At 44.2% G+C, this 15,428-nt stretch overlaps 1 protein-coding gene across 2 annotated transcripts in view; it reads right to left on the bottom strand.

Annotated features, from left to right (window-relative positions):
• The window catches only part of LOC135370024 (uncharacterized), a 147,964-nt gene that overhangs the window by 63,965 nt on the left and 68,571 nt on the right, over positions 1-15,428 (bottom strand). The window contains exons 5-6 of one of the 2 annotated variants that reach the window (XM_064603694.1): positions 11,371-11,420; positions 11,140-11,251 (exon numbers count right to left, since the gene is read on the bottom strand). The exons of the other annotated variant lie outside the window; for it this stretch is intronic. Of the exons in view, the coding sequence (XP_064459764.1) occupies positions 11,140-11,251; positions 11,371-11,420 (162 nt within the window). The remainder of the gene's footprint in view (positions 1-11,139; positions 11,252-11,370; positions 11,421-15,428) is intronic. 2 annotated transcript variants of the gene reach the window in all.

Here is a 15,428-nt window from a genome sequence, read left to right as displayed (position 1 = left end):
AGCAAATAACAAAACAAAATTACAAGAGAATAGACGTCTCGCGCTTCGGTTCAGCAAAGCCGGAGTATTTACAAATGCCGTGTTCCCACGTCCGCTTCCTTCAAGCACGTAACCTTGAATGGATTAACCGGGTGCGAAAGCCTAAGCAACGAACTTTTGCTTGTCTGCGGACATCACAGTGATCTGTGCATATTACTATAGTCGGCCTTCGGCATGACGGAACCCTCACCAAAAGCAACAACAAAAAAAGAAAAGACAGGGGGTTGTGTAGAAGTCCACTCTTTGTACGTGTGTTTGACCCCTGCGAGCGCTGCCCAATAGTGGTGCGAAAAAAAAAATTGCGCGCCCTGTGCGACCAAAATAAGCAAACAATTTATTGCATATCCTGAAACAGCTATGTCTCAGCTATGTTAGCACAAAATATCGGAAATTTTGAAGATGTCCTTTTTGGGTAAAAACTGCCGCGAAAATGAGAATTTTCCTCTACCCTTCCGTGTTCACGGCATTCTTACGGGATAATGGCTGAAGACAAAGCAATGTATTTAACTTCAAACGAAAGAGCAAAATACGATCTTTCTGCTCATACAAAGAACATCATGGTCAGAGATCTAAGGCCTCGGCCATGACCTTCCAAACGTGCGGTAAAAAGGCTCTCTGTTGCGTTTTCGGGATTTTTTTCCTATACTTTCTCTTGACCATATAAAGTTAATAGCCCACGGTGGAATGTGCACTATCCACACTGTTTGCAAAAAAAAAAAAATTCGTTCAAATGGGACATCTCATTCAAGAGATACGAGGTCACCAAGTTGGAAAAAATTTAAGCCGCGAAATCGCGCCGGTTGCTTCGAAGCGCCGTGGACGCAGAAGAAAATATCGCAGAGACCTGTGGTCAGGCACTTTTGCATCTCTTCGTGGGTGGGATAACATATATTTTTTCGAGAGAAATAAAAAATGTGACCGGCGGGCATCATTCGATTATAAATGAGACTACCCCAGTGTAGGTGGCATCTCAGTCTATGCACTTAACTTTATATGCACAGTCTTAATGCCTGATGGGCAGAGGGCCTTTCAAATGGCGTATGAAACACCTTGGATGAAAGGATTGCACACCACTGATTTGACTCCTTCGATGTTGTTTTTGACTGTTCTCTGTTGTAGCGATGATGCCACCCGGATAGTCGACGAAACGTTCACTCTCTTTGTTCTCAATCGTTGTGTTAGGTCGGTGTTTTCAGTAAAAGATTCTACATTATGAACTTTGTCTGAATGATGATTAGTGGCGAGTTTCATACCCTGGGCCACTACTCTAATTGCTTGCGGTAAAGTGGTGAAATGGGGTAGTGAGCCTTGTAAACAATTTACTTGGCAATATATTTATTTATCTGCATACGTTGAAGAACCGTGTGGTGTTACACAACGGAGGGGCGTGTAGTTATACAATACCGATCACCTAAAGACCTTGCTTCACAATAGATTAAAATGTGATGGAAATGTAAGGCGACAAACGCTGCATGGTGGCGATATGATAGGTTCTCCTCACGAATTGTTGGCACGGTTGCGGTCAGTCAAGAAACTGCATATCCAGTTAATGTTAGCAGGATCAAAATTTAATGAGGCTATAGTTTGGCCAACAAGCGAGCATAAAGCACAGTGTCAAAAGCCCTTACAAAATTTAAAAAAATACTGCATCTACGTGAACCCAGAGATAAAGACAGTTTAAAACGCTGTGACCGAATTATGTTACTTTGGCCTAAATACCCTTTTCTAAAGCCACGCTGTAATCTAAAAGAAAGAAATTGATAGACTGAACTTGGTTAACAACGTGCTAGTATATGATGTGTTCCACAGGGAACCGTAAAAAGTGGAGCTGGTTTGTAGCTAGAAGGAGCATGGTTGACAACTCTTCTGAAGACAGAAATTAGTTTGTGGCCTATGCCCTCGACTCAGACGCATACAAAGCACCTTTCACACAGATTAACGCATCTTCTTTCCAGCACTTCCACCTTCAACTGTTCACCGCTGTTGAGTGGTCTGTCATTCTTGTAACACAGATCTAATTGAAATGCAGGTGCATAAGGGATGCTCTGTAAGAAAAGTGTTTGGTTTTAGTCCTCTTAATGTTTCCGAAAACAAACTTCACAGTGAATATTCTTCTGAAATGAGCAACTCCAGAACGAAAGCAAACAATATCTCTGGCCATATCATTGTATCCAACTGAAACATGGCACTTCAAATGAATAATCGCAGTTAAAGATGATGATGATGATGATGCAATTTTAATGGCACATAAGCAACTCAGGCTATAGTGCATCAAAACCATGGAAAAATTGTGACTATTAAAAATCAGACGATTATACTAAAATAATATTATAATAAAAATAAGCAGTCGAAGAAAGGGCGGAAACAATTGTTGGCATTGTGTGGCTGGTGTCGAGTTTTCCACACTTGGTGTTCAATAATAATGTACGCTAGATATGCTATAGCATCAAAAGTACAGCGATATACACACTCAGTATGTGGTGGGGGTATGTGAAACCAATATAACACATACTTACATTTCAAACATCCTTGAAAAAGGCAGTCCAGGTCTGTCCGATTTGTCAGACTCGATACAAAGCCAGTAAGCACAGTGTCGAATGACTGACTCATCTTTCGAAAGCAGAGGTGCAGCCCCCAACGACCTTTCGTCATCTCAATGCTCCAGAGCTGCATAGCCTAGTAAGGAGCCATCAGAAGCGTCACATAAAGTATAACTGGGTTCCTGAAGCGGAGGGTTCTGTGGGATACGTAAGAAAGCATACGTGTTACAGAACAGCTACGAGAATGATCGGACGCACTTGCATGGTCTTGAGTACGTAGACTTGGAACTGAAAAATAAATGTGCTAACCTTGTTGAAACTGCTTTTCCGTCAGAACCACATGAGAGCACACTTGGTTTCTTTAGATGAAGGTTTAAAGAATTCAACTTGAGCATTTGCGGTACATCATCAGGTCCCGATGCTCCTGTGATATGCAGCAGACAGAATTTCACTGAGGCGAGTGACTGCCGTTGCAGTTCGTTGCTTCGCAGCGGATCAAGAACGGTACGCCGCAATGATAGGTGAAACGTTCAGAATATGGCGAACAGCTCCAACACCAACCCAATGACCCGAAAAAGGCAGGATGAGCCGGGAATCACGCAAGTTCGCATGCCCGTCATATGGCAGCCATTAGAGCTGACAGGATACGGAACCATATGGAACGCAAGACAACAACACGCAGATTGAAAAGCCAATCGTAGAACCTACTGCATGTGTTAAATTCAGGGTATATTTTTCTTTTTGAGACTCTTTAACAAAAACATATTAACATATAAATGCCATTTCATAAAGGAAATAAAGGGTATTGTGTGACCACGTGACGCGTCTGAGCCAATTGTGGGTGTTGCCAGTAGCCCTCATGTTGACGCCATTTTGATGGTTGCCGGGGTGGATATTCTATATGAACGTATGTTTTCTGGGTTTGACGCTAGGCGTGCTGCACTCGGATGAAGTCGAATGTTTAAAATTCGAGTTTAGAGAAACCGTGGCGTTTTAATGCGTGAATTTTCGCATGGAGAGTCCTTGTTGGGTGCTTTATCGACTGCAAGTACGAAAGAGCTCCCACAACTTCTGGTCAGAGTCCCTTTAAGAAACAATAAAACACTTCGGAACCCTGTGCGCACCTAAAGCCGTGCGCGGACTGTCACCCAACTTTTAAAAACACTAAGAGCCTTTTTTGCTGCAACAACTATACTGAAAAAAGTATCCGGCTCTTTTTACAGAAAAAGCTCTGAAAAAAAAACGCCCAGAGCGATCTGTTCATTTTACAGAATGTCTGTTCATAGTATTTACAGAAACCTTGTGAAAATTACAGAAAACTTAGTAAAAGTACAGAATATCCGTACTTTTTGATTACAGAGCAATCTGTTGTATTTTACAGAATTTCTGTTCAGTGCATTTACAGAAGCACTGTGCAGATTACAGAAAACTTGGTAAAAGTACAGAATATCTGTACCTTTTTTATAATAGAGCGTTTCCGCGTGGACAGACTTACAGGGCTTCCCAGTTCTGGTGAAACCCCCGTATTAAATGCCCATGGGGTATTGATTGGTTTCTTTCTTCATATACATGTACACACATCGCAATGTACCTGTATACATGTATGTGAAAAAAAGGAATCGGCGTGGGTATTTAATACACAGGTTTCACCAGACAGAACCGGAAAGCTCTGTAAGTATTCTGGTCGCACCGAAGTTCTCGGTGAAGGTTCATATAGCCAATGGAGAAGCTGAGCAGTGGAGGTTGTAAGGATCATGAGAGACCGTTTTTGCCCTTCGCCATTGCTGCATGCCTGGGATGCCGTACACCAAAACCTCCAAGGCACCGATCCAAACATGTGTGACTTTGTAGCATGCTTTGATGCAAAACATGTGATATGCTGTGCATAAAATCGAGCTGTGAGATTACACATAGTCCAAGACTATTTTCTTTGAGGCATGCTATTAAGTGAGGATACATTTTGCCCGAGAACAATGAGCACGTTAGACCGCTTTGCCTAAGTAGAGTTCACATTGGGAATGTCGTGGGTTTTGTGGGTGTAGGCCGGGTACGCGACATGCATAAAGCGTTCGGGCGCAGCCCGGGCGAGTAAGTCATGAAGAAAGTCTAGCTTATGACGGGCTGCGCATTCACATAGCGGTCATCGCTCGGGCAGATAACTCAAAGAAAGTAGTCTTGGACCAGGCCTGGGTATGAAAATTCGGCATGGGTAACTACGAAAGTTTCAGCTGAGGTTTTTAGATTTGGAGAAATTCCCGTGCTTGTAAGCTTATACAGTCATGCACCTGTGACAGAAAGGCAAAATACAGACAAGTTTATTGTGGTCTCTCTCCACAGGGAACAGTAAAGCTCACTTGGTCACAGTTGTGGCCCGGTAAGTTCAATTGTAGCACAAAGACACTGAATAGGCAATCATAATGACAATTTAGGGGGACTGAAACCACTGTATCAACAAGGAGTTATTACGTTTGACATATTTTCTAGCACAATAAAGTAGATAGCTTTGACACGTGTGCAAACCATTTTAGAAAAGTGAACACAAAATAAGACAATGTTACACTAAATGGCATATAACCTGTACCATTAAATCAAGGAAATTTGTTAATGAACTAGCGTTCTTGTTCTAATCAAAGAACTGTCCTGAGCGGAAGAGTGAAAACACAGTAGAACTTTAGCTCTTCCAACAGTTTTCTGCTCTAGAAAGCTCACAAGTACTGTTCTATGCTCGTTTGGTGCATTCACAAATTTGTCTAAAATTAAATAAGCAGATATAGCAGAACTGGACCATGCTCTTTCAGGTACACAATAAGTAAACAAATTGTGTGTTATTGACAACGAACAAAATATCAAAACAGTTTCCTGCTCTGAAGGATAAAGTTTATGTAGCATTTTACACATTCACACAAATATGATATATCATTAAATAGGTAAAGACAGTTATCTTGAATGAACGAGCATACTTTCTCAGGCACATTACAAATAAGATAATGTTTTGTACCGAAAACAAAACCACAAAGGCAATGCAGAAGCCTAATTTTTCATACTGTTACCCGTCTTAAACGATAAGGCAAGATATTGCAAAATGGCCACAGCAAGAAAAAGCTGCATCACTGTAAGATGACAGGCACCCATATCAGAAAACAACAAGAAAAGTCGCTAGGTAGACACATGCAGTCATTCGTATTTGATCGCATTTTGTTTTCACCTTGTGATGTTTCAGAAGGATTAATTTGTTCTGAAGTTTATCATCACACGATTTATCAAAAATGGAATTTCCCTAGTTAAGACTACACTTGCACGGCACCAAAGAGAAGCCCATCTAAACATTACTCCATTTTGCCACGAGTCTGATCGTAATTCATGAACCAAGTATAGTGACAAAGATACCTAGAAAATGATGCCTTGTGGCACCTCTACAGTTCCGCGCATAGGGAATTCAGCATGCCTTCACTCCATCCGTGCTTAAGGGGTTGTGAGTAACTCTACACAAACCTAGGGGGGAAAGTGGTTATAAAAAAGTTTGCAAGGCAGCATCACAGATAAGAGGGTTGCTGCGTGCTGATCTGCATCAAATATATCTGTCGCCAATTACACCCCCAATCTTACCCTCTCTCCTTTACATTTTGTTGTTGTTGTTCTCTGCTCCTGCAGTTGCTTTGGCTCAGCTTGCCAACCTCCTCTTGTCGCATGGGGAGCAAAAGCATGCTCAATAGGTCAGATGGGGAACATGTAGTTTTTCAGTCTTTTTTTTTATCTGCGAAGCTTGTGATGATCGATATGCCTGAGTCAACGTCGAGTAATTTCATCAGGATTTCTGTTTCGAGCCATGACACAGGGCCTTAAGTGGCCTTGACTGGGTAACTTACTGAGCTGCTTGCTCAAAGGTCGTCATGATAAAGCTGATAAGAAATGAAGCCCACTACATGAGGCCGTGGAGACATAATGGAGCGAAATACTGTTGGCCGCATCTTTAAACAAAACAAAACAAATCTTTAACGTAGGTACTGGGACATCCTGTATGTAGCTGCAGCAGTTTCTTCACGTTTCTGCTGAGACAGTTCTTGCTACCTCATGCAATCCCTTATCTTTTATAATACATAACAATCACATTAATGTTTATATAACATGTTGCTATGCCATCCTGCATATCACAAAAGTGGTAGTACAATATAGTGCATGCAGCTTATCAGCATGGCGAACGAGTGCAATGGAAAGCTCAGACAGACCAGTGACAGAATACTCAGAACGACAGCTCACAGCTCAGCTCACGACAACAACCACGACTCCTTACATTTCTGATGATAATTTTTAAGACAGGTACTTAGTATGTTCTCACTGCCAGCTCACAATAGCAGGAAGTGTCTTGTGCTGCTCATAAATTCGTCGCTACATTTCTGTGTTTTCCTGCACCCGTTCACGATGGTGAGCACAAGTATGATCTAGGTAAGAACCAACTTCATTGCTTTGAAGTATTTTAGTATTATGAACAAAGAGAGCGTCCTTGCTGCTGATCCACTCACATGGCTCCTCTTCGACTCTCATGTACTTCGTAGACGGTTTGGTGCCCAGGAAATATCTGCAGTGTGCAAAGGTACTCTTAGGACACTTAACAGAATGATGGCATGATTGCACAAAACAATCAACCCTATGTTAGTCTCTCACAAGTCTTGAAAATGCAAACAAATTTAAAGTAATTTCTGCTGTTAAAATAATAGTGATTAGCTACGCTTAAGTTTGAACTACCCTTTGCAGAGTAAGGGTAACTACCAATCAAATACAATAAAAGTAGTTTAATTAGTAGCTGAACTACAAGTAGTTTAATTGCTGCTCATTACTAGGCAAGTCACACTCTGTTCCAAAAGAAATAGCTTGGCATGTATGAAAACATACAAAACACATCAAGAAGGTAGGTAATCATAATCCGCTGGTCAGCTGCCAGGAAGAATGCCACGACTGCTTATTAGCTCCCTGCATAAGTTTCCTCATTTGCAGTGCTATATGATCAGGTTCAAGCAGCATCTACAACAATTAGTGTGAAGTTTGACGTGCCACAGCTCCAATGAATTGAAACAATTTTTTTATCGGTTATGTTGTCCATAACTGAAAAAGCTGAAAGCTGCTTAACAAAAACATCACTTTTGCTCAATTCACACTTATTAGTGTTACTGCCTTGAATGTGCACATAAAAGTGTGCCTGATAATTCAAAGAAAAACTGCAAGCCTCTCGAGTATCAATTAGTCAATTACAATTATTACACACAGCATTTGCACTTCCTCTCTTCAAAGCACATCGATGCACTACTCACATTCACTGACGGACACTTTCCTTTTTTACTGTGTTTTCTCTGGCAGTGGTCTGAAGGTGCATGAAACGTCTCGAATGTCACCCTTCACTCAGGATGGTAGCAAGGAAATAAATAGCTGTTAATATTCATATGGTTGCCCTAGTGTTCCACATAGGCTACAAGCGTGGCGCGGCCCATTTCTTGCACTTGTACGTTTTTCTTCATTCTGCCTGAGGAGAACACAGATATTCTACTCAAGACGCTTGTAATACAACACTCACTCATCCAACAGTTTGCTAACACCGCACAGGAAATGTGAACATCATAATTTTCGGGATCTCATTCACGCCAGGCTCTTGCGAGCCATCAGTTGTGTAAGCTGACGCCGACAACGAATATCACGTTGAAGAGGAGCGGTTCGCTCTTGTGGGTACTGTTATCTAATAAGGAACGGGACACCGATTGGGTCGAACGACAAAATGCACACCACATATTCTTGGCTCAATAGCTCCGACTGCGCGGTCAAGTGCACGCACAATCATCCCACTGCCGTTACAGCAACTCGCCTTCATGAACACACTCAATAACGTACACATTCAAGCATACTCGCGTCAGGAATTGATATGAACCCCGATGCAGTCAGTTTGAGCATATCACCGTGTCGTTTGATGCTCAACCACATGACTTCACTACGCGGCGAGTATAAATGACAGGCATTGGCGAAGTTAGGCCTAAACAGTTTCCGTTTGTACGACACGACAAACACAGTACTTGTCTCGGCACACTCTTAGTGGAACTTCTGTTCCGTATCACAAATTTAGCGCTATGCACTTGCTACTGACCATGACAATGGGATTCAACCTAATTTCGACAAGAAATCTGCTCACCTGAAGCCGAGACGAAGATACAAAGATGCAGCTACGCAGCAGAGCGCCAACCGCCAACTTTCGAAACCGCAGTTCGTGAGTACACGTTTGTGAGAGCACGGTCAACAGAGGACGATCCCTCGAATCTCTCGCTCGTATCGAAGCGGGAGAATAAAAAAGATCGTTTGATTCGATCGCATTTTCGCTGGACTGATTGCAATATGGCTGACAAACGTCGATCGTGCTCGCTGCAGTTTTTAAACAGAGTATGCTCTGTAAAATTGTTATACAGAAGAGTCTGTACCCATTTACAGGGAATTTCTCTGTTTTTTCTCTGTTATTTTACAGAATTTTTTTTTTCGGTGTAGTTGGTACGCCTCTTGCTGGAAGCTTCTCAAACTGGCAGCACACCCTACTTTACCCACTGAGACCTGGCTAGCCTCCCTCCTATTCTTGTTATCGCTTCTTCGACTTTCTCTATGTTGAACAACGTGCTCATTTGCTGGTTTTGAGTCGTCGTTGTCTGTACTTGTCCCGTGTCCGTCCTGTCTAGTCCCCCCCTTTGCTGCTCCTCAGACTCAAGGAGTTGTTTCCGTTCAATAGTTTCTAGTAGCTAATGCTGTAGTATAGCAACAAAGGAAGTAGTATGGGTACAGTGACATTTTTACACCGAACATTTAAGATGCGTGAGGGGGCTCCACTGTCAACATAAATTTTCGCACCATAAGATGTTGAACGTCCAACCGAAACCAGAGCGTTCAACCGAAACGTTTTTCGGTTTGTTTCGGGTTCGGGTTCGGCCATAAAGCTTCGGTTCCGCTCCGGAGTTCACATATATCGATTCGATTAACCGGTTCACAGGTTGTAAACTGGTTCGTAACCGGTTCGAGGTTCTAATATGCTACAAAATTATAGGTAGCCGCTAAAAATGATACAAGATCGCTCAGTTACTTTTTTACGTATTTATTTCTCTTTTTCGTCCAACAGGACACCCTTTCATCCCTTCCCCGAGCAATGTGCGCCACTCTAGGCAGGCAGATCGCTCGAATCCCCACGTCACCTCGCCCCCCCCCCCCAGTATATAATTTAAATTGCGGAAAAAAAACATAAATATTAAACGATATGGCTAGGCGATAGCGGTAACACGTCATATGGAAGTGGAACGCATTTTTATGTAGCAGCTTCACATGGCAAATGAACTAGTTACTATTGCTCTAATGAACTTCCAAGATCCCATCGAAGTCTCAAGACTTGCCTTCTTGGGTGAACTAGGGTGTCCTTTCTCTTATACAGATTTTTCATTTAAAAAACTATTAGGGCTATAGACATCCTGTTTTCACTTTTATCATCTCTCGGCGGGCGCACGTTCTTGTCCCTGTGTTGCTCAACCGTCGAATAACTAATTACCTTAAAATGGCTAATTAACTTTTTAATTATAAAAGCTACAAGGTCGTCTCAATGAAAACATCTGGTGCCTTCGGTCATTTGATAGCGTTACCGCTTTCAGAACAAAAATCCGTTCGATAGATCGAGAGCAAAAAATTCGTGGAACACCTTTTTTTTTCTTTATTTTGTTTATAACGCATCTTCGGAAACGCGTCTTTCGCCTATCGCCTCTTCGAAACTATAGAAGTACGCCACGCCGCAGCAGCCGCTTTCGGCGCCGCGGCACTCCCAAGTTGCAAATGGAAGGACTGAACTCCTGTGTCAGGCGAGTCGCGGCACACCTGCAGCAGCAGTGCAGTGCCGCCTTATTTAACATAGTGGTTCTTGGCCACGTTTTTAATGTTCTACATGATGCTGTTAAAATGCACTGCTGCTGCAAACTTTCGAAGGTAGAAATAACAAAACATGTTTCTTCTATAAGCGGCGGCGAGAAGACAACTTCGTTCACCGTTGGCTTTGTATGTCCCGCGCTACCGAATGGACCGCTAGATCTCGAGTATAATGTCACATGAAACGGATGTCGCCACCAGACGATGGAATAGATAAGAGGCGACACACACGAACCCGAACCGAACCGGTACCTGAACCGGTAACCGAAGTTCTTATATCGGTTCGGTTCCGGTTCAGCTCCATGATGGCGTTAGTAATTACGGTTCAGTTCCGGTCCAGTTCCAGTTACAAATAACGGTTAGTTCCGGTTTTCAGTTTCGGTTCGGTTCGACGCTCTGAGCTCAACTACTGCACATAATCGCACGCTGTCATTTCTGATGTGAGAAAAGAGCGGAGCGTAAACTTTTTGTTACCATTGTTGTTAATGCAAGGTGTCACAAGAGGTGTACGTCCCTGATTCCTAACAGATGAGGAGAGAGAACGATCGTGTTACGAACGAGGGTTAGCTAAGAACTTGTTATGTGCTCCTGGTTACCAGAAGCATTTTAAGTAGAGCTCATGTGGTTTACTCACAGGCGAGCAAGTTGGAATGCAGCATTGGGCAAGGCGCTGAAACGCTTGCCTATGTCGCTAACAATAACAAACTTTCTGCTGGCGTTGCATATTCCTTTCTCCCAGGTTAGACCTTGAATGACAAGAGAAAGTACATTTTCTTATTGTATATGACCACCATGCACTGATGTGTAAAGTCTCATGTCGTTATGTCAATTGCAGCACAATGAGGAATACTTTCATATTTCCTACCTTGTGGACTATTGCTCTTCTGATCCCCTTCATATGTAAATACTTTCCGCCTGCGATATGGACAGAGTAATATGTTTTTAAAGCTGCCAGCGAAGTTTTAACCATGAAATTCGCACACTTCAAGTACGGTCAAGTGGCGGCGTATCTAGGTCAGAAGGACGGGTTAACCAGTTATAAAAGGCGTATTTTGCGCAGGCTCTGGATTTCGAAGATCGACTGGCGATTTTAGTAACGCGAGTACAGCACAGGGGCGACCGAGGAAAAAGCTTCATTGGCGGATCAAGTTGGAATAGGTTAGGACTTCGGCCCACACTGAGAGGGGGAGAATTATATTTTAATCACCCTACATCAAGCAATAGACTAGCGCCTAATGCGATTGGATAGTGCATCAACGTCATTGAAATTGAAATTGTAACGATCGGTTCGGAAGGACGACGCAAAGCTGTAATGAAAACTGAAAGTTTGTTTAAGGCGCCACTACCCACTAGCTTCTTTCCTCAGGGGTGGTGCACTAAACTTTTAGCGTCGTCTACGGACGCACCATCAAGGTCATCTTCAATGGAAAGTGGACGAGAGAGAACGACGAGAGTTTGGTGGCCCCGTTACTAATGTCTAATCTATGAATTTCAGATACTTTCGACGTATTCATTGCGGTGAACAACGCGGTTGGGACAGCACACTCACGACGTGGGAAGGTCACAGAAATGTTGAAAGACATCAGGTAAGTTACGCTAAAGTGCGTTTCAGAGCTCTTCAGTGACTTGTGTTACTGCGAAACAGATTGGGCATACGCTTCACCCGTGCAACTTCGTCATGTGCTCCACGGCGGCACAAGCCTTTACGGCTGTGCCACTGTATGTAAAAAATGCTGAGTGATTTTAATAAAGAATTTGCAGGGAAGTACAATGTGTCGCACCTTGTTGACTCTTTTACAGATGTGTGGAAACGTCGTAGCGGATGAATGTGAATTATGGATCTCCAAGTGGCGTCGCCCGCGTCATTTTCAAGATTTTACCCGTTTTGAAGGTACGTAGTGAATGTGCGAGGCATTCACGTTCCTACTACGTGGTTATCCATGCGTTTCCCGTCTTCGCAGGCAACAGGGCTGTTGATAGGGAGAATGCTAGGCTACTGCAGACTGCAACCATAGGCGCTGTGTCTAAAGGTATGCGTATACGTCGATGCGTACTTCACAGTGACATTTTGCTGTAGCAGTGTTTTTGAAATTACATTTCTTGCAGGTTAAGCTCACATGACGCTGCAGGGAAGGGAGTCCGTGGCGAAAAGTGAATATAGCCGAAGTTGGATAGCGTTAAGTTTTGCGCACGAAAGGCAAGCTGGACACATCGCAAATCTCCAGTTGTACGAAACACAGTGCAGCATGGTCGTCGGTTATGCCAGTGCTTCAACATATGTTTCAGCGTCGCACTTGGACATTGCGGGCATATACCTTTAAGTTTTTCCCCTTGTGGACCGATGCTGTGTGTGTTCATGGACATCATGTTTTCAAAGACATGTAAGTTCTCAATAATAATGCGAAAAAAAATGGTGGTCATGTTACGCTGTGATATAATACCTGGTGAGGTAATACGATGCTATGACGCTCAGTTTCATACGAAATAAAGTGTTTGATCTAATGTTGCTTGTTTGTGCCACTCATACGCACTGCTGTGCGGTGTTGATGTAATGTTCAGAGAACGCCAGTAAGCCTGGCTAAGGCACGGGAAAAAGGTCCACTAGAGGTCCGTAAAAGGTCGTCATTGACGTACTATGGACTTCCTTGGGACGTGCGCGGATGTTATTTTGGCAGTTCTCAGTACGCCCCAAGTATGTCAAAATTATGTTTCAGGATGTCCTCAGGATGTCTTCATCGTCCTGAGGGTAACATCATGTAGACGTCCTTGGGACATCGGTGGTTTACTGGGTTGCCAGGCGCGTCCAAGCTTGTGGCCTGCGACACTTCCCAAGGACGTCCCCGCCCTTTCCTTCCTCGGGCCTTCCGTCGCGCTGTGTTCGACACATTCCATGCTTTGTGCCATACCGGCGTCCGCGCGACGCGCGCGGCCATTTGCGAGCGTTACGTCTGGCCGCGTATGAACAGCGACATCAGCCGTTGGGTGAAGGCCTGTCTGCCCTGCCAACGAAACAAAGTTCACCGCCACACTCGCCTGACGCCTTCTCCTTTTCGCCCGCCCGATCAACGTTTCGACCATATACATGTGGACCTCGTGGTCCCGCTTTTACAAGCTCAGGGTTTCAGACATATCCTCACTATCATCGACAGATATACCCGCTGGCCGGAAGCAGTTCCCCTCTCAGATTCCACGGCCCCAACTGTCGCAGCGGCTCTTCTCCGTGAGTGGGTCTCCAAATTCAGAGTCCCACTGACCGGGGCCCGCAGTTCGAGTCGCCGCTTTTCTACAGCCTTACCAACGCTCTTGGGACTCGCCGCATGCGAACAACCGCTTACAACATCCTTGTGGAAAGACTTCATCGGCAGCTCAAGGCCGCATTGCGGTCATCCCCCGAAACTCCTTGGCCTGAAGCCCTACCCATTGTCCTGCTGGGAATCCGCTCTGCGTTCAAGCCAGATTTCGAGTGTTCCTCGGCAGAGCTCGTGTATGGCATGGCGCTCCGGTTGCCCGGCTACCTCGTGTCACCCCCATCTACTCCCGCCGTACTCCCACCATCCGATTTCGTCACCCGCCTACGCAGCGCCATGGCTGCCTTACGCCCTGCACCTTCCCGTTCCTACTCTGGGAGTCCCTACCAACATCCTGACCTGTGCAGTTCTACACACGTTTTCCTTCGCTCTGATAGAGTGCGAAAACCTGTGCAGCTCCCCTACACCGGCACGCATCGTGTTTTGAGCCGAGCGGCCAGCTATTACACCGTTCTCGTCAACGGGCAAGAGGAAAATGTCAGCATCGAGCGCCTAAAGCCTGCTTTTCTCGACACCCATCCACCTCCATCGATCAAAGACCTTCACAAAGGAAAGGTAAATTCAAGTCTCGAACTGTGGGAGACTCAGTTTCTCAAAAGTGTTATCGTTGTGGCAGACTGCACAAAGCTAGTGAGTGTCCCTTTAAGCAAAGTCAATGTTATAATTGTTCGAAAAAGGGGCACATTGCAAAAATGTGTAGGACAAAAATGTGTACTCCTCGTGATAAAGGGAAGAATCCTAAAACTAAGCCAGTAAGAAAAGTGGACACTGGTCATGAGTGTGAGAGCGATATGGAACTGTACACGCTCTACACCATTGGAAACGGGTGTGATGACTACAAGGTCACGGTTCAAGTGAATGGAACACCTGTTGAAATGGAATTGGATACAGGATCGGCGGTATCAATTATGTCGGTAGACGAGTATAAGCGCCTTTTTAGCAAGGTAGAGAAATGCCGGAAACCGAAATTTCGATTGAATACGTACAACGGTACCGCTGTTCCTGTACGAGGCGTGGTAGATGTTAATGTGAAGTACAAAGAACAAGTCCTTTCTTTGCCATTGATTTTAGTGGAGAACTGCCAGGGTGCACGGATGCCACCTTTGTTTGGGAGAGATTGGCTGGGCAGAATAAAGTTGGACTGGCTAAACTTGTTCACCTGTAATATAATGAGTGCAGGAAACGTTGGGAATGTAGAAAACTTAAAAGAGAAGCACAAGAGTGTGTTTGAGCCTGGTTACGGAACCATAAAAGGATTCAAAGGTAGCATCGTACTTGAGAATGATGTGAACCCTGTCTTCTGTAAATCAAGACCTGTTCCATACGCCTTAAGAGAAAAGGTTGAAGACGAGTTGCGTAACCTTGAAAACAGTGGAATTGTGTATCGCGTGAAAAACAGCAAGTGGGCTACGCCCCTAGTGATCGTGCCTAAAAATAAAGGAAACTCGGTGCGTCTTTGCGCTGATTATCGCGTCACGATCAACCCAGTCAGTAAGATAGACCACTACCCGTTGCCGTTGCCGGAAGACATATTTTCGTGCTTAACGGGAGGAAAATGCTTCACAGTGCTAGATTTGTCGAGAGCGTATCACCAATTAGAACTTGATGACAGCTC

This window comes from Ornithodoros turicata, chromosome 1 (assembly GCF_037126465.1).
Source record: "Ornithodoros turicata isolate Travis chromosome 1, ASM3712646v1, whole genome shotgun sequence".
Classification (NCBI taxonomy): Eukaryota; Metazoa; Arthropoda; class Arachnida; order Ixodida; family Argasidae; genus Ornithodoros; species Ornithodoros turicata.
This window is presented reverse-complemented; position numbering and strand designations above follow the sequence as displayed.